This window comes from Amphiura filiformis, chromosome 12, assembly GCF_039555335.1.
Source record: "Amphiura filiformis chromosome 12, Afil_fr2py, whole genome shotgun sequence".
Lineage (NCBI taxonomy): Eukaryota > Metazoa > Echinodermata > Ophiuroidea > Amphilepidida > Amphiuridae > Amphiura > Amphiura filiformis.
Genome location: NC_092639.1, coordinates 1,924,297 through 1,944,368, shown reverse-complemented (window position 1 = coordinate 1,944,368; position 20,072 = coordinate 1,924,297). Strand labels below are relative to the sequence as shown.

The 20,072-nt window shown below is 37.9% G+C and overlaps 1 protein-coding gene across 1 annotated transcript in view; it reads right to left on the bottom strand.

Moving 5' to 3' along the window:
- The window catches only part of LOC140165637 (SAP30-binding protein-like), a 28,735-nt gene that overhangs the window by 4,443 nt on the left and 4,220 nt on the right, over positions 1-20,072 (bottom strand). Inside the window, exons 2-6 of the mRNA XM_072188930.1 lie at positions 13,239-13,403; positions 12,291-12,448; positions 10,748-10,885; positions 9,992-10,071; positions 9,010-9,122 (exon numbers count right to left, since the gene is read on the bottom strand). Coding sequence (XP_072045031.1) covers positions 9,010-9,122; positions 9,992-10,071; positions 10,748-10,885; positions 12,291-12,448; positions 13,239-13,392 — 643 coding nt within the window. The 5' untranslated portion in view covers positions 13,393-13,403. The remainder of the gene's footprint in view (positions 1-9,009; positions 9,123-9,991; positions 10,072-10,747; positions 10,886-12,290; positions 12,449-13,238; positions 13,404-20,072) is intronic.

Here is a 20,072-nt window from a genome sequence, read left to right as displayed (position 1 = left end):
CTTATTTTTTTAAATAGATTTGACACTTACCATGTACAGGGTTTGACTCTTCCTGTACATGGGACCAACAGCTTTACGTGACTTCCAAACCACAAGACGTCGCACACACACTACCTATATCTGCACGTGCTAAGCAGTGTATGGGAGTGAGAAGAAATTCTACAATTTTATTCTGTAAAGTAACTGAACACAATTGTAGGATTTCCAACCTTATAGGAACATTTTGGGAGAGGAAGAGAATTCTCACCTAAGGCAAGCCCAAGGCTCAAACCCTCGCCGATCGTATTCTCCCGGCCGACAGCGCAACGTCTTAACTGCTCACCCATCCTCACTTTGAAAAACTAGAATTAAGTGGTTCGTAATTAAGATGGCCCCCACACAAAGGTGTGTAAATAACAAAGGTTTGTAAATAAAAATAATATGCAATATGCAAATAAGCTCATTAATATTCATAAATATGCAAATAACATGACACAAAACTATACAGCACATCAGGCCAGCATATCCAATCACCAAACCAAGTTTGATATAATATTGGATGGCTGAGCATGATACCATAACATATCGGATGAGTCATAAAAATATCGGACGAGCCAACATGCGAAATAAACCATCCAATATTATCATTATTAGGTTTTCTTAAGAGCCAGTCTCCCTTATTATGTACCCAAATCAGGGGGGTTGTGATACAAAAAAAAATAGAATTTTCTCTAAAAAATAATTTTGGTACATATTAGCACCAACAACTCACATGTAAAATATGAGCGCAGCACAGCGCCTCGTTCAGCTTGAAAAAATTCTTGAAATTTCAGCCTCTCTGAGCCTTACTTGCAAATTGTAAACTTTGGAGGTGCATAACATCGCGCGCCATCATCATCCCAACCTGCATTTTGCATTTTTTAAAGTACCAAATGGTTACATTACAAAAACCAAGAAAAAAATTGGGATCTTGATGGCGACAAAATCAGCAAATCCAATGATTTGATGAAAAGCGCCTCGCAAACTTCAAAGCATCATAACGGGCTGCGCCATCAAGATCCCAAGTCCGAACAAGTTTGAAATTAAAGACCTCCATGGCAAGTTTCATTTTTCAGCAAAATTTTTTGGGATTTCAAGTTTATGCACAGAGTTAACAGAGGTCAAAGGTCAAAATTTCCTATTTTCGCACATTTTTACACGCCTGTATTATTGCGCGCCAACGCCACCTGACTCTCCGAATAGGATTTCATCAAAGAAGAGGTAATTCTCTGCAAGAACTGAAAAAATTAGCTTGGGATCTCTTGATCTTCATATTTTTCTGATTTTTTGAAAATGGACTTAGCCTCATTTTGGAGGTCAATTTGACCTCTTTTTCCCACTCGCTGCACAATGTGGGCATTTTACTGCATCACACAAAGATGCGCCAACAAGATCCCAATTTTATTTTTCATCGTATAGCTTCTTTGGCGACCAGTAGACAAAAACAAGCAACAGCTAATTGGGATCATGTGGGCGCACTAATATAAAAGAGGTCAAAGGTCACGCTTTGTGCCAAAGTGATGCATATTTGCCTATGTGCAGCACGAAAGTGGAACTTTGACCCGCAATAAAATAATAATAATATTTATTTCAATTGTCATAAATTACAAACATGAAAAAAAAGAATACTAAAAGCAATTTAAATGACAATCCAGGAAAGAAGAAATAGACTAAACAGTCCAAACACAACGTGTTCTTCTTTCCTGATTATAAGTACATATAAAATAATAATAAATACAAGATACATGTACACATTAAAAAAAAAACATTTTTAGAAAAAAAGAGTGAAACACTCTTAAGACATAACTTATGCACAGATGATGTATCAACAGTGCACAAGATAGGCCGTGTCAGCAAAATAAATTAATACACATGTGAACAAAGTTATTACCTTAGAGTGGGCCTAACTCAAATTATACAACTATTGGAACTATGTAAGTTTCCAAAACATTTTTAGATAAGTATACATGCATATGAAAAACATAATTACATCATAAAATGTTCTTTACACATTGCCTTAAATAAGGTAAGGGAGGCGAGAGCGGACATCAGTGGAAGTTCATTCCACAAACGTGGAAAGGAAACAAAACAGAGTTGAAAAAGGCATTGGTATGAGAACTACAGTGGAGATATCTAAGCTCTTTAACCTTAGAAGGCTTGAAAAATTGGCAAAAGGAAGAAGGACCAATTCCATTAATCAATTTAAAGCAGAAGATCAACCTTAACAAATCAAATAAGTCACATGTTTTAAGTAATCCAAATTCAACTAATCTAGACTCATATGAAAGATCAGAAGGACACCTCTTCCTATACATCAAGACTTTAGAAATCTTTCTCTGACTCTTATCTAACCTATCAAGCAGGCCAGTCTGACAAGGATTCCAAATTACAGCACAGTATGTAAGATGAGGGAGTATCAATGCTTTAAATAGATGCAGAAGAGCACTGAAGTGCATATGGCGAGAAGTTCTGATGACAAAACCAGTTAGGCGAGAAACCTTTTTACAGATATTATCAACATGTGAAGTGAACGATAAGGAAGAGTTGAAAACAACACCAAGCAGTTTATACTCATCAACAACCTTAATTGGAATACCACCTAACTTGTATGTAAAAAGACTGCAAGCCCTAGACCTCGAAAAATGAACAACAGCACACTTAGAAGCATTAAGGGGGAGATTATTCTCAATGGTCCACCTGTGAATTCTGTCAAGATCTTTCTGCAGAGCAAGGTGATCCTCAAAAGTTCGAATAGAACGCACAAGTGTATGGTCATCAGCAAATTGAAATAAGGGAGAGGACAGGTTCTCATTAATGTCATTTACAAATAACAGAAACAAGATGGGCCCCAAAACAGAACCTTGAGGAACTCCCGATGTAACTGAAGCCCAATCAGATTTAGCTCCGCCAAAGATAACTCTCTGTTTTCTATCTGAAAGAAAACTTTTAATCCAGTTTAGAACATTATTCCTGATACCATAGTAATGAAGCTTTTGCAACAAAATTGTATGATCTACCCTATCAAAAGCAGCACTAAAATCAAGAAAAATCCCATCCACCAAATTACAATATTTGCTGTTATCAAGGTTACCACTGAGAAAATGATAAAACGTAGCCAACATCTGCTCACAATTCCTACCATGTCGAAAACCAAATTGATTATCTGAAAGAATGCCATGCTCATCAAGATAACCAAGAAGACGCTTACAAACCAATCTTTCCAGGACCTTACAAAGGATTGCTGTTAAGGAAACTGGCCTATAACTCGAAATAGCATTCTTAGGCTTACCAGAACCTTTGTAAATAGGCACAACATTTGCACACTTCCAGGCAGATGGAATTTCACCCTTTGAAATACATTCATTAAAGAAGGTACACAAAACAGGAGCTAATTCACTTGCACATGATTTTAAGAAAACAGGAAGAATACTATCAGGACCGGGAGACTTGTTGGTATCAAGCCCATTAAGAATGTCAACAACTTCATCAACAGAAAACATGTCAAAGGAGAGACAAGCACCACCATGAGAGGGGGGAGAGTTAGGAAGACAATTTACATCAATGGTAGAGGATGTCCCAAAGTTACTTGAGAAATGCTTATTAAAAGCGCAAGCAATATCATCGGGTCAGTCAAATCACCACTATCAGTAGTAAATGAAAGCTGGGAAGAGTCCTTAGAACTAGATCTTACATAATTCCAAAATTTCTTAGGATTGCTCCTAGCTTGTTTGGAAATACTAAGAGAATAATTACAATGACTAGTCCGAATAGCTTTTTTCAAATTTCTACTACACTTTTAAATTGTTGCTCAGCAACATGACTACCAGATTTCTTAAACCTCCTGTACATAAGCTTCTTTCTTGTACATAATTTCCTAATATCCTTTGTCATCCAAGGAACAGACTTACCCTTCTTAACAAATTTCTTAGGAACAGTTTTATCAACAGCAGCATTAATATAATGCTCAATGAAATCCCATTTGTTACTTATATCATTAATCATATTACAAACATTCCATGGGCTACTTGAGATAATATCACGATTTCACCAAAATTAGCCCTATTCAAACAGAAAACAGGTTTATCAACAGCCTTACTTTTCAATGTATGCAAATTAAGATTCAATACAATAGCTTTATGATCACACTTATCATTTACATTGAAAGAAGTTACACATGACTTAACATACAATGGATCAGATACAAACACAAGATCAAGGAAGTGCTCATTACCATTACGGGTGACATAAGAAGCCTCATTAAGCACTTGAGTGAACCCACAAGAATTAATACAATCAATAAGAAGATTAGGAAGGGCTCTTTTAAGTTAGATGGTTCACCATCCACCCAATCCATATGAATATTAAAATCACCAACAAGTGTAATGAGAGAAAAATTATTTTTGGAAGCATGAATCTTAAGGAGATAGTCATCAAGAGAATCCATGTAATTTTTTGGGTAATCAGGAGGCCTATAAAAAACGCCAATTAAGACCCTACCCTTACGTGTTTTGAACTCAGCCCAAATGATCTCATGATCATTTGTGTCAAACTCGCACTTATCAACTGGATAAAGACCTTCCTTAATAGCCAAAAGAACACCACCACCATGAGAATTTCTGTCATTACGAAACACTCTATAACAAGAAGGGAAAATTTCCCCATCTAAATGAGAATCATCAAGCCAGGATTCACTAATGGCAACAACATCATAATCATCGTGAACAATACGGGTTTGGATTTCAGGAATCTTATTTTTAACACTGCGAGCATTAAAATATAAAACCGAAATACTGTCACGAACAGAAGAATTACTACAACTAAGATTACTACTATTTACAGAATTATCATTGCACATATTATCATTTACATTAATCGTGGTGGGATCAGGATCAACTGATCTACTATTCATGGAAACTGTACCATTCAAGCAAAGATGATCGGTAATACCAGGATTATCATGGTCACATACATTGTAATCAGAAACAGAACAATCAGATTTGTTAACACATTCAGAAGCATAATTAACATCATATTTAGCATTAGCCTTAGTGATAGCATAAGTGTCACTTTGAGTATTATTACAGTCAATCAAGTCATTAAATACGTTACCCACTTTGGGTAAATTGTTCTTGGAAATAAATTTGGATGCACACATCTTAAAAAATCCTGGAAATTTCGTGCCAAGTAGCTCATCCCTCTCGTGTTGGGGTGTACATCATCTGTTAAATTGTCTTTCCTAATAGCACAATTGTCAATGAATGTCCATCTGTTTTGCTCGCACATTTCAGATACAATTTTATTTACTGCATCCACTTTCGAGTCCTGCATATCTTTCCTATGAATGAGAGATGAGAAAGCGATTTCACATTTATTGGAAGCGCGTGTCTTGATCGTGTCTCTGAGTTTCAATAACTTTGTTTTGATCTCATCAGTAGAGTCACGCTTCAGGTTATTAGTTCCAACATGACATATCAAACTGGTGGCACTGGAAATTGTAGAGAGATTGCTGTTTATGTCATCACGCACTTGTTCAATACGTCGCCCTCCTTTACTCAAGTTAGTCACAATCGCTTTTTTTCAGAAGACGCTTATTATCAATGCGCCTTGAGATAGAATCACCAAGAATAACGACATGTGGTTCAGTTGACGAAGATTGAGTTGAAGATGATCGGGGCATGGATGCTGTGGATTTTGGTGACGATGACTGCCTTGTCCTGTTACTAGTCGCAGACGACACAGAAGTAGGGGTCTGAGCATCAAAGGGGATTGGGGAAGGAGTGGATTCAATGTCATTGGGCAAAGTCTCAGCATCATCAGATAGCATGCTAAATCTGTTTGACAATGGGATTTGGGCTTGGGCCTGGACTTGGTATGATGAGAGTCTTGGTGTCCGAGTTGTCCCAAGTTGAGGTTGACGTTTCTGCTGACAGGGTTGAGGGGTAGGGGTTAGGGGTGGCCATTCATGACTACTCATCAAACTGTCTCTAAAACGAGCTGCATTTGCACGGGTTTTGGCCATTGGAGTTGCTGTACTACTAGTACTAGTACTTCCTTGTTGATGCGACTTCGACGACAGTTCCTGAATTTGCTGGAGCAGCGCCTGTCTTTCTGCAGCAAATTTTGTCTCTATTTCATCCTTCTTGCGTTGCATTTCCAAAAGTCTTGTTTGAAGTGTGATAATCTCTGCTTCATGCTTTCCATTAAGCTTGGAGGCAATCATGAGTTGTGCAACAAGTTCATGTTGAAGATGACACTGTCCGTGGGAAGTTGAGATGTTATTCATGGGAGTGGTAGTACATGTAGATCTGTTCACAGAAGCAGGAGTTGACATAGGTCTACTGTCTGAGGGACTGTGGGGGGCTTGTGGAATTGCTATTTCATCTAGCACTGTCCTAGTTATACCAGGAAGAATATTATCCATCCAACTGCAATGACCAGAGCCTTGCACTCTGACTAAAAGTGAGGCTTCTGAGAAGAAGGTGATCACTACATTCATAAGGTCTTCGATGTGCGCCAACAAGATCCCATCTTACTTTTTGGATGATTGGATAAAGGGGCTTATGTATAACTGATAACAAGTAAAAAAAAAAAAAAAGTGGGATCATGTAGCACTAATTCAATAGAGGTCAAAGTTCATACTTTGTGCCGAATTGGCATTACATTGCCCATGTGCAGCACAAAAGTAGAACTTTGACCCGCAATAAGAATGTGCGCGAACAAGATCCCATCTTACTTTTTGGATGATTGGATAAAGGGGCTTATGTATAACTGATAACAAGTAAAAAAAAAGTGGGATCATGTGGGCGCACTAATTCATTAGAGGTCAAAGTTCATACTTCATACAAAATAAAACGATTTTTAGCCTAAAGTTGCCGAATTCAGCAACCTTTCACTCAAATTTGGCAAAATATGACTAAGTATTTTGACAAAATTTTTTTTTACTCTCACCAACTACCATGATGGAATCAGCATCATCTGAAATGCACTCACACAAGTTTCTATGAGACATGTCTGGTGATCCCCATTGAAAAAAAATTCGCACAAAGTATGAACTTTGACCTCTATTGAATTAGTGCGCCCACATGATCCCACTTTTTTAATACTTGTTATTAGTTATACATAAGCCCCTTTATCCAATCATAAAAAAAGTAAGATGGGATCTTGTTGGCGCACATTTATATTGCAGGTCAAAGTTCCACTTTTGTGCTGCTCATAGGCAAAATAATGCCAATTCGGCACAAAGTATGAACTTTGACCTCTATTGAATTAGTGCGCCCACATGATCCCACTTTTTTTTTACTTGTTATCAGTTATACATAAGCTCCTTTATCCAATCATCCAAAAAGTGAGATGGGATCTTGTTGGCATTATTTTTATTATGGGTCAAAGTTCCACTTTCGTGCTGCACATAGGCAAATATGCATCACTTTGGCACAAAGCTTGACCTTTGACCTCTTTTATATTAGTGCGCCCACATGATCCCAATTAGCTGTTGCTTGTGTTTTATCTACTGGTCGCCAAAGAAGCTAGACGATGACTATAATAAAATTGGGATCTTGTTGGCGCATCTTTTTGTGATGCAGTAAAACGCCCACATTGTGCAGCGAGTGGGAAAAAGAGGTCAAATAGACCTCCAAAATGAGGCTAAGTCCATTTTCAAAAAATCAGAAAAATATGAAGATCAGGAGATCCCAAGCTAATTTTTTTCAGTTCTTGCAGAGAATTACTTCTTCTTTGATGAAATGCTATTCGGAGAGTCAGGTGACGTTGGCGCGCAATAATACAGGCGTGCAAATATGTGCGAAAATAGGAAATTTTGACCTTTGACCTCTGTTAACTCGGTGCGCCAACGAAATCCCAAAAAATTTTGCTGAAAAATGAAACTTGTCATGGAGGTCTTTAATTTCAAACTTGTTCGGACTTGGGATCTTGATGGCGCAGCCCGTTATGATGCTTTGAAGTTTGCACGAGGGCGCTTTTCATCAAATCATTGGTTTTGCTGATTTTGTGCGCCATCAAGATCCCAATTTTTTTTCTTGGTTTTTGCAATGTAACCATTTGGTACTTTAAAAATGCAAAATGCAGGTTGGGATGATGATGGCGCACGATGTTATGCACCTCCAAAGTTTACCATTTGCAAGTAAGGCTCAGAGAGGCTGAAATTTCAAGAATTTTTTAAAGCTGAACGAGGGCGCTGTGCACGCCATATTTTACATGTGAGTTGTTGGTGCTAATATGTACCAAAATTATTTTTTAGAGAAAATTCTATTTTTTTTTGTATCACAGATGGGTACATAATAAGGGAGATTGGCTCTTAACTCCTAATAACCCTGAAAACATAATATTGATTTTGGGTCAAAAATGTGATTTTTGGTCAAAAATGTGATTTTTGGTCAAAAATGTGATTTTTGGTCAAAAGTGTGATTTTTGGTCAAAAGTGTGATTTTTGGTCAAAAATGTGATTTTTGGTCATGGCATGGCAAAAAAATTACCCCTAAATAGACATACATGGTGACTTCTGCATATATAAAGTACATGAACTGTGCACTCTATGAAGAGGTTACAGACCGATACACAAAAACCCTGTAGCTCCAGGGGACCGATACACAAATTTATCGGACAGCTGGGTTATGTACAAAGGTATAGGAGGCAAGATTCTGAAGACATAATAATGAAGTTAATCGGTTATTACGTTTAACCTGCAGAGTGGATTAAAGAATTTGCTTCCGCCCGGACAGCCAAACAAACAAAGAACCAGGCAACCATCTGGATGATAACATAAGCCCCACACATGTGTGGGGGCCAAAAATTCCATGGGAAACTTTGTGTTTGAATTCCAATGACTTTGTTGCTGCCAATCCTACCCACACCTGCTTGTGTGATGTACCCATCCCCATGTCTACTGAAACCCACCCATACCTACTTGTGTGATGCATGTATGCAAGCATGTACCCACACTACCCATGCCCATGTCTATTTATTTATACTTACACAGTGCTTCATAATAAGAACTTTCCTCCCATACATGAGGGTCATACATTTCCTTTGGATAGTTGGTGCCCAGTTGATCTATACTCAAGTAAGAGATCAATTTCTCGTATATACTGTGAAAGATAAACATAACAAAATGATCAATGGATGTGTAATGTTCTTTTCAAAATGCATACAACTACTCCAAATTCCAAAATAAAACAACATTTATTTGTTGTTACAATTATATGCATACATATTTGAAATGTTATTGTACTTAATTATTGGGCATTCCAGTGAACCTTATTCACCCTTTGCACTGATCCGCCATCTTGCTACCAAAACGAGGTTCTCCCTGCAAACACATGCGCAAAAAGTGCATTTTTATTTCTCTCGCTATTCTAGCAACTTGCCTGAAGGTTTTTGCAAAGCATACGCAGTAATAAAAGCACACGTTTGATAGGCGTACGCACACCTAACACACACTTTGCGGGTAGAACCGCATTTTGAGAGGATCGTGCAAAGGGTCAATATGGCAAAATGGGTAGCGCCAAATTTGTTTCAATTGACATAGGTATTGTTTTTGGTATTTTTCTTTCATTTTGTTTATTAAGCAATCAGACTGCATATAAACATAAACATTTCTACACCACCTATCCACTAGCCACCCATCAAAACAAAAAACACTTTAAAAAAATGTAATTGATTTGTAACCTTTGTGCTAAAAATTCCATAATTCCATAACAAGCCAGAAACAAGCAACAGGCAAGTTTTGATACTACTGGTCATATAATAGCATTTCTGATTGGTTGATAACTTGAAATACTCATTTCAATTGTCAATTATGACAAGGCTTTACACTATTTATGGTGAAACTTGCATTTTCATATGATCTTACTAATACCCCCTTTGATTGGTTCAAAATTGACATAGTATTCATTTTGACCAATCGACAGGTAGTTCTCATGGGGTTAATTTGAGTTGTGATCCTGACTCTACTTACCTAGGATTTCTAAATTCCTTGTTGTTCTGTATTTTTGGATTCATGTTATCATATTTCCTATAACATCTGATGATTTTCTCCTATAGAAATATTGAGAAAACAAATATTAAACACACACATTTTAAGAAAACTGCATTTTCTACATACTGAAAGTAATATCTCTATTTATGAATATTGATCAAGGGCTCTCAAATTTACTCGGACAGGCACAATGGCCCCATGTAAGGCCCCTTAACTGCCTTTCCACATCATTAATACATACATACATATAGATATTTTATATAAAGCATCTTTAAAATTTATCAAAGTGCTGAAAAAGGAGAGAACAGAAAAGGTGAGTTTTTAGTTTCTTTCTGAAAACTGGAATTGACCTTTTCGTTAAATCCCATAACCCTTTGCGAGTGAACCTGAGAGGTCATCATTTGACGTCAAGCCGATCTGTGCCGATCGTTTAGCGAATATCGTTACTGCGCATTGCAAGTCAATGTGACGTCAGATGACGAGTTCTCAGGTGTACCCGCAAAGGCTTATGGGATTTACCGAAAAGGTCAATTGAGGGAGACTCCCCAATGGCTTTAGGGAGTTTATTCCATTCCCTCGGGCCAGAGACAGACAAGGTATTCAAACCAGCTGCTCTACATGCCCTAGGCTAAGATCTCAATCCTTCTCTTCTGGGAGCATAGGCTGAAAGAAGCTCACAAAGATAATTAGGGGCACGGCCGTCTATTATCAATGGACACTGGAAGAGCTTATTACCTGTAATTGTTTGGAGCATCTTCCTTTTGGTTCCGGTGGTAACGTCACCTCATCAGATGGTTTATTTTTTATGCTCTCTGCAAACGATGAACCTAAATTTGAATTGACTGATGCGTCTAGATATGCTGAATTCACTAGCTGCATGGAGAAATGAAATAGAAACACCATGTCATGTTATACTTCGAAAACTAAACATTATGCTACAAAAACATATACCGTATTCATTCCATTAACCACTCAGGGCGCTTAACAAAGTCATTTTGGGTGGGCGCTTATTTTTTATATTGTTTACATAATTACATCATGTAAAAAATGGCCCAGAATATGGACTTTGTGTGTTGATGGCTCTGTGTTTAATACAGGAGTAGTTGCATGCATGGATCTTGCACATAATGATAGAGGATCATGTGTAGTAAAGTCGCTGGGTGGGCGCTTATAGGGGTATGTGCGGTTAATGGAACGAATACGGTATGTATACAAATACAAAAGGATTCTGAATCAGGTATAATATACAATCTAATTAGCCCCTTCATCCTTAAATTAGCAAACCTCTTTTGAGCTTTTATTATACCAATTCCAGTGATGTAAGTAGTTCTTGTCAAAAAACCCTGAAAATGTGTGAGCAAAGCGATCATGCCAAGTGCTTGACCCAGGAATAGGCTATGGGGTATCACCCCCTCCCTACAAATGTTTTTTTTTTGTTGCTCTTTTGTGATGAAATATTCATTTGCCTAACCATACATAAAAAACCTCAATTCACAAAGCATGTGCAAGCGTGTGTATTCCATGTGATGCGATTGCATCATCATGCGAACTGTCATATGGTCACGGAAAGCTTGGCCAGCCAAGGTAAACCCCCATGGCAAGGTGTGGGCGGGCAACAGGCGTGTGGCACCCGAGAAAACAGTTTTCTCTTGTTCTTCTTTGTTTCTTCCTTCCCTTCCCCCTTGCCATAATAGGCCTGGGGTGTTAGGGTTAATAAAACCGGAATCCGGAAAGGAAAAAAAAACACATCCGGAAAAAAACTTTAATCCTTGCAATTCAGCACACCCTCATTTTTACCATGTAAATGCAATTTGCTGTTCCAGAGGTGTAAGCGGGGTAACGATCCACTCCCTGAAAAACATGCGAGCGAAGGCGAAAAGCACTTTCACAAATTCCCGAAGTGCACGGGCTTGTCCGGGAATAGGCTGCAGGGTATCACCCCCTAAAAAATTTTTTTTACATTTCCGGATTTTTTTTTATTTTGGCCCATTTCGAATTCGGGAATTTCCGAAGACTTACACCTCTGCTGCTCTTATTTTGTACAATGTTTGGCAAGGAAAATGTTCACTTCATAACATAGTAAAGGTAAATATGACAGTGAAACTTACACTATATCTTTTTGTAGTCTACCAGCTACATGTCAGCAATCAAAAAGTGATAGACACAAAAAAATGCACAAAACTCTGGTTGCAGAAAATCTGACACAAATTTGGAGAATCAGCTTCCCCAACTTTTAGGGAAAAGGTCCACGACAAAGAGAATGCAAAAATTGACTCACTTGTACAGTAGACATGTTACTGTTGCTATTTTCTTCTCCTGAATTACCATCTAATTCTTCCTTAACCTCTGGCAACTCTGCATCTGGTTCCATTTCTGTGCTGTCATCTAACTGGCCATCTTCACCTTCATCTCCTGGGTAGGAGACTAGTCGATTAGCTGCAAATATCAAATCAAATACAGTCAATTGATCTATTTTAAAAGCTTTGAACATTAAAAATGTTGGATATATAGCCCTCCTCAAGCAGCTTCAATTTACTTCAGTTCTGTGCTTCTCTTGCCCAGGTTGTACCCAAATAGGATGTGAGATCATCATGCCATCTTTGTTTTTGTCTTCCCCTTCTTCTCTTTCCTGTTCTTGGCTGCCATTCAGTTAGCTTCTTTGTCCATCTAGTGTCCTCTGTACGAGCTATGTGACTCACCCATCTCCCCTGTGCCTCTTTGATCCTTTCAATGATATCTTTGGCATTTGTTTTGTCCCTTATTTCAACATTCTTTATTTTGTCACATATGGTGATATGTAGCATTTTTCTCTTCATAGAATGCTGTGCTACCTGAGTTTTTGTTCCAAAAATGGCAAAAACTCATGTCGGCAAAAACACTTTCTGACAATTGGTTGGCAAAAACAAGGTTTTGCCAGCAAAAACCAACCCTGGTTGGACTATATACCATAATCAAAATATAAAATTTTTTATCATAGGAGAACATACCTATTTGTGAACACCGCACCAAACCCACTTTTCATGCAATAACATCGCAACATACCCATGACCTTGCCTAGCAACGGCCGGATTTGAAGACTGTGATTGGTTAGTTATCAAACAGTCACACTTACTCCATATTGCATGGTCATTGTGTTGTACGCTAGATGTAAATATCTGCATACCGAGTGGGTTCATATGATCGAGAATGAGATATTTTGATTATAGCAACCAAAGGTTTGACTTACGGAATCTTGATGGTGGCTTCATATCTGTGGTAGCGGCAGCAGCAGCTGGTTTCTCCTCCATCGGTTTGTCTTCATTATCAGAGTCAGAGTCTGATGCAGCGTAACTCAATAGAGAGCTGAAAGCAGCTGAAGAGTCCACTCTTGGAAGAGACATGGTGATGAAACCTGGAACACAGTTAAAACAAAAATATCATTTACTCATTAATAATATTGTTAATAAGTTTGTTCAAAAGAATACGGTATCGAAAAAATAACAACACCATCCTATTTAATTTGTGGACACAAATGCAGGTTATTGAAAAAGTACAATAACCGCATCTCGTGACGTAGCTAAAAATACGCTTTACAATTACTGTGCCATGTGATGTGTTATGCATTCTAACAATTGACACGGATGTTGGCCGCCGAATTTGGACATCCTTAGTTTTTAATCGTTGGCGTTGACTGCATTGACTGTCCAGTCCAGCGCATGAGCGGCAGGGCGTATAATTATTTTGGTCCTATACACATAATATACGCAATGATTAACGCATAAAAGGGACGTCATGACCTTGGAACATATTTATAGTCTGTGCTAATTCTTTGTACTTGCATGGTTCAACTTGTCATGCTTGTTGTATAATATTTTGCAGTAAACCTTTGACGAGCGCGTACTACCGTGATGTTGCGGAGTCAGAGCGAGTGAATATGCGTACGGCACTAGCCCTAGAACATGTTTTTACTTCTACTAGGGCCAGGCAGAGGCACTTGCATTGAAAAATTTGTTGAGCATGCTTGAACGATCCAGTACAAAAGTTGAAAGCATTTCAATGCTTGATCGAACCAATACAAATGTGTGTCAGGTTGCTAATAAACATGATAAAGCCCACTTAAGAACACACAATTGCCAGTCATTTCTAAAGATGCATTTATACTCAATCGCTTTTGCAGAAAACTGAATCGCACGCATGATCAGTATGCTAAATCGCCATCTTATTTGCATGCTGAGCATGCGCATGATTCGCTGTTTTTCAAAAGCGACACGTAGCCCTATATTTGACACCCTCTGTCGGTCAACGTTCACTAAAATTACACACATAACTTGTGCAGTTGTAAACGACAATGATTCATTCTAATGATAAGTAACTCATGAGTATAAACACACCCCTACACAATGACTAATTTACATAGGCACAAAAGGCCGTGTCGTACCGTTACTCGGCCAAACATGGCAGAGATGAGAGTAGGGCCCGGATGTCCTATCTTCACAACATTAAATTTTATCAACAAGGAAAGAGATACGAAAGGCGAACGTCTATATGGCACAAAAAAGCTTCGAAATTTGCACACGATAGTTACGCATTCGATGCTAGAGTGCTTTGCTATGGTTTTCGGTCGGACAGCGGTGCAATTTTTTGCACAGGACGTTGCACAGGTTGTTAATGTTGAAATTTGGATGAAAGTTATTTCGATGAGTCAACTGTATCTTTTGAGCAAGATTTGCCGATATTTTTGGACAGTCTAAATTTTTGCTGAAGTGTAATTTTAGCAACATTTTTGATGAAATCGCCTGTCGTGATCAGTGTCATGCTTTCCAGCGAATCTGACTAGATTTTGAATGCAATGGTCTCTAGCCTAGAATGTGAAGCTATCGGTGAAGTAAGACTTCTCGACGTCGACGATGGGAACAGGCACATCTGAGCGAGGGCGCTATTTATTTACTTGATAATAAAAAGGCCACTGAAAACACCATTTTTGGAGAAAATGATGAATAAAACCAAAATTAATCTTCTTCAGATGTGCTAGTTTGCATTGACAACAGATTCAATGCTTTAGGAACCAGAATGCAACATTGGCTTCGCTTTTTAGTATTTTTTTCCGTAAGATATGCCTTGGGAAAAATCATCATTTTGGTCAAAACATGGGTCAAAAAGGGGCATTTTTGGGAAAAAAGTCAATTTTGACCCAAAATTCATCTTCTGACAAACGGGAAACATGGTTTGACAAAAACTTTCACCCTTTTCACATAACAATTCCAGTTTACTTTTTCCTGGGATAATGCACTTTTTTGTAATCGCTTGGTAAAAATCATCGTTTTGGGCTAAAATGGGCTCAAAATGGCCGAAAAATTTGAATTTTCACACAAAATTTCACAGATGTGTTGAAAATGATAATATACATAATATTCAACAAAAATTAGGTTAAATTACAATGAAAACAAAAAATTGACAGGGGGGCACAAAAATTATCAAGTCCCATGCACTCCTATGGTAAGTCTTTAGTTGAAGTAACTACAAATTTCGAACGTTTGAGGACTTGTTCTCAAGTTGTAGATACTCCCGTAAGGTGCCTCCAGGGTTTTATTTTGGCAAGTTTGCATTAGTACCGTATATCTAGTAAAATACTCACTTTAGAAACCTGGGTCACTGATGTATGTCATCTGTGATTGTTCAACTTATTCTACGCATCAGCTTTAGTCCAAAAAATATTTTAAAAGATGATTTTTCAGTGATTTTTATGAGCAGCGAAAAGTCCACTCCACGACTGTGTACATGTGAATATGGTGATGAATGCATGCTAAATCGCGGCTGCACATACATAGCTCCTTGGAACTCACGGTCGGAGCCGTGAGTTCCAATTATTGGAACTAGTAAACATGTCTTATCAGAAAATATGGCCTAATTGCTTGAATTATAAAAAGAGAATCATTTAACTTTTAAAAAATGAGGGGTCAATCATGTATGTACATTGTAGGCCTATAATTGGCAATGTTATGAGAAAAAGTATGCTCGCCTGAATGTCCCAAATTGTGTGTCCCAGCAATAATAATGGCTTCCTATTAACATGATCATTTTTGAGCACGAAGGGCCATTTTACAAAAATGCGCTGTTTCATGAAATGTGGCTTTCATTACTTGATAGTATCAAATGAATCGCTGTTTTTCAAAAGCGTCACATACATGTAGGCCTATATTGACACCCTCTGTTGGTCAACGTTCTCTAGAATTGCACACATAACTTGTGCAGTTAACAACAATGATTCAGTCTGATGATGAGTAACCCATGCACAGTGTCGACTTCCTATTCGATAAATATAAATTTAATACTCCGTTGGTGAGCGACGGGCGACTGGTATTTCACCGAACGCAAGAAAAGGAGTTCTATCTGATTGGCTAGCAATCGATCGCTTAGGTCGCTTAGTAGTCAACTACAAACTCAAAACTGAGCATCGTATTCAATTCGATTGAAATCGATATTCTATTATTGCCGTAAATAAAGAGAGTGATAGTGTGTCAATAATGTACATTGTATTGCAGCTGGATTTTACATGCATTCTTTTATATCAATTTTTTCTCAAAGAGTTGAATATGATCAAAATTTTTACTCAGGATTTCAAATTTTTACCCGCAAATTGCAGTTAAACATATCCACAGCAAAATACCGGTCCTCACTAATTAGTGTATTTAATTTCCAGTTAGTGTATTTAAGATAAAACCTGACAACAAATAAAATTTTCTTGCAATAGAAATATCATATGGGATACTGATATGGTAGGCGCATAACCGCCATGGCGTGGAGCTGCTACGCCAGTAGCTGACTTTTTGCTCCGTGGAGCCAAATTGACCAATCATGATCATGTTAGAGTTTTTTATTACTCGGAGGTAAAACTGACTAATTAAGTACGACTTACTCATTACGTGAAGCGAATTATCCATTAAGAATTTGCCAGACGAGCGCCACGTGGTTGCAAGATATCCTCGGTCACGAAAGTTATGATTCAAAAAGTAGTTTATGAAAAGTACGAACTGACTTATTATTAAGATGGACATGCACTCATAAGAAACTCATACAGTATTGTACATAACTATATAGCTAGGCAGAGTGGTGGTAAACTATGCACACAGTTCTGCGATCTGCAGTGTATCGCCGGGAGCCAATTTGTATAACTTGCGCGGTGTCCCTGCGAATTCGACCTTCAGCAAACTGCAAACCAGTTCGGATTTACTTTATATACTAGTAGTAGGCCATACATACTGTAGTTACTGTCCGTTTTCCTATACACAATACTCAGTGCGCTCACCATTGACGCGTGACCTCTACAAATAGTGTATGTTAGAAGTATAGGCCATTGCCTAGTTGACGTCACTACTGTGTAAAAAATAACCGGCCAATATTTAAAGTATTCTCTGAAATTCTAGAAAATATAGTTTTGCATTAAGTTTCTGATGAGTGAGGGCCTATTGGCCCTTACGAAACAGCTCTGTAAAGCTATGTAGTATCAAACAAATCCAAATTATTTATAGTTTTGCAACATGTCCTAAATTTTTAGCTAATTTAGGTGTTTGGAAATATTGGTACTTTTGTACCAAAAAATATGAAGAAATTATTTCTGAACCGTGTTAAGTCATTAAGCTTCTCATTTTCAAGAACGCTGGTTAACAATAAGCAGACTATTGTCTCATTTCGTAAACAAAAGCCCACAGTATTGTTACCTTGCGTTCGCTTTATAATCGCTCACCCAACTGAAACTATAATACCAGCTCATTGCTCATTGCACAGGTAAAACAGACACAAGTGCAGTGTGTATTTAACCAGAGAAGATCTGATGTAACATAGTTGAGCCGTTTTCATTGAGTGTTATCTTGGTTTAATAGCTTTTAATAGGGTTTAAGTCCTTCAAAGGTCGTGGTGAGTTCTACTGTAGACATGGCTGCATCATGATTATTTTTAAGTCAACAACATTCAACAATATGATCACCGTGATAGTATGAGAGTATCAGTACCGTGGGTGTCAGTGATCCTGGCCTGACACAGTAGACAAACAAACAAACAAACACGCCACACACATGACACATGCATGCAAGGTAACATTGACTATACACTAATCAAACAATGGTATTGATCCTGTACAACTGGTCGTGGTTTATTTACAATCGATTCATTTAAAATCCCCATAGTAAACATTAATTTTGGCAAGAGTTTTCTCTCTGAAGCGAGGATGCATCCACTGGCTCCAGCGTAATGAAAAGATCTAACATGATTGGTCAATTTAGCTCCATGGCGAAAAAGTAAGCTACGCAGTAGCAGCTCCATCGCTGTGGCGGTTACGGCCAGCCATATATTGATCATGCGAAAATCGTAAAACATAGAATAGAAACAGTGTGGCAGGCGCTCAAAATCTCAAATTGTATGCTTAGCCTGAGTTGCACGGCCTATCTCGAATAAAATCACCATGCGTAGTTGTTGAAAAACGTGAGGATTCATCGTACTATCACGGCAATTTTTAACACGAAGATATAGGGATGATGACGTTGTGCCATGGGTATCAGCTTTACACAATGACTAATTTACATAGTATAGGCACAAAAGTCGTGTTCATGACTTCATGTACCGTTACTCAGCCAAACACGGCAGAGTAGGTCCCGGATGTTAGGTACATGTTCCTATCTCGTCAACGTTATACTTTTCCAAGAAGGAAAGAGATACGAAAAGCAAACGTCTACACAGACCCTAGTTCACTCACCACGTAAACTTGTATGGCTCAAAATTTCAGACCGCTCGCCATTAAGTTTACTGCTTTCTGTGTTTTGAAATTTGTTGACGTTTTAATGATCCCCGATTTCCGGTCGATTATTTTAGCTGTGTCATGTCACATGCATGACGCTACTGGGTACCAGCCAAACTTCAGAAAAAAAAAATCACGATCGCCGATAACGATGTGATATGGGACTTACATAGGATTACACAAAGATATTTCTTGCCAAAATTTGACAATTTCTAGGTAGCTTGGTCCACTTTGTCTGCGTTATATGAAAAAGGACAGTCTTAAGTACATGTAGGTATATTACAAAAAAAAAATTGAACTTTTTTTGATTCTCATCAAAGTAATCTCATATTAAAGAGCTAAATGAAAGAAAACTGATGAGACATAAATGAATGTCATACGACATGTGGTTGCGGAGATATGCTAATATGAATGTCTCAATTTTTCAGCCAATTTCCTGTACAAACTTTTTGTGCATGCACATATTAAAATGCTTACATGTATACTAGGCCTATACTGTAAATTGTGAGCATACAATATTAAGAAACAAGCACTTGCCATTTACCAGTACTGAACTGTAAATGTAATGATTGAATTTGTATTGATGTGAACATAAGGGCCTATCATTTTCTTTGGGGGGTCCCAAATATACAGGGGGTCATAATTTTTGGAAAGAAAAATAGGGGGGGTCATAAATTTTGATGACCAAAATGTACGGAGTCGCAAGATGACCACAGATAGTGTGTTTATCTTATTCAAAAAGACTGAATACAATTTTAGCCTCTTCAGGAGGTACATGTAAGGTGTATCAGTGGGTGGTGGAGGAGGGGGTCATAAAATTGTGTTGCCGAAATAGAGGGGGTCGCAATTTTATTGATGCTGACTTTTTGTAAATTTGGGAGCCCCCTTCCGCAGAAAATGATAGCCCCCTAATATACAAATGAACATGTATGAGTAACATTTTGTTTAATTTCTGTTTTCTGATGCAGATTCCAGCTTTGACAGAGGATGGAAACCAGGGACTGTCTTTTGAAAGTTGTAGGAGAGCATCGAGCATTAAATAGCTCTTCTAGAGCCTTCAAGAGCTGTTTAGAACATTTACAATAAAATGTAATGAGAGAATGGTCAACTAAGGAAAGCTAAAAATCACTCTCCTATATCCGATTTAAAGAGAGCAGTAGAGAGCGATTGCTCTCGCTCTCCTCAAAAGGCAGTCCCTGGGAAACCACAGTGAGGGCCAACATCAAATGCAAAAATAAAGAAAAACTTAATTCAAAAAGATGAAATTTGTGTTCAATTGTCTTATTTTTT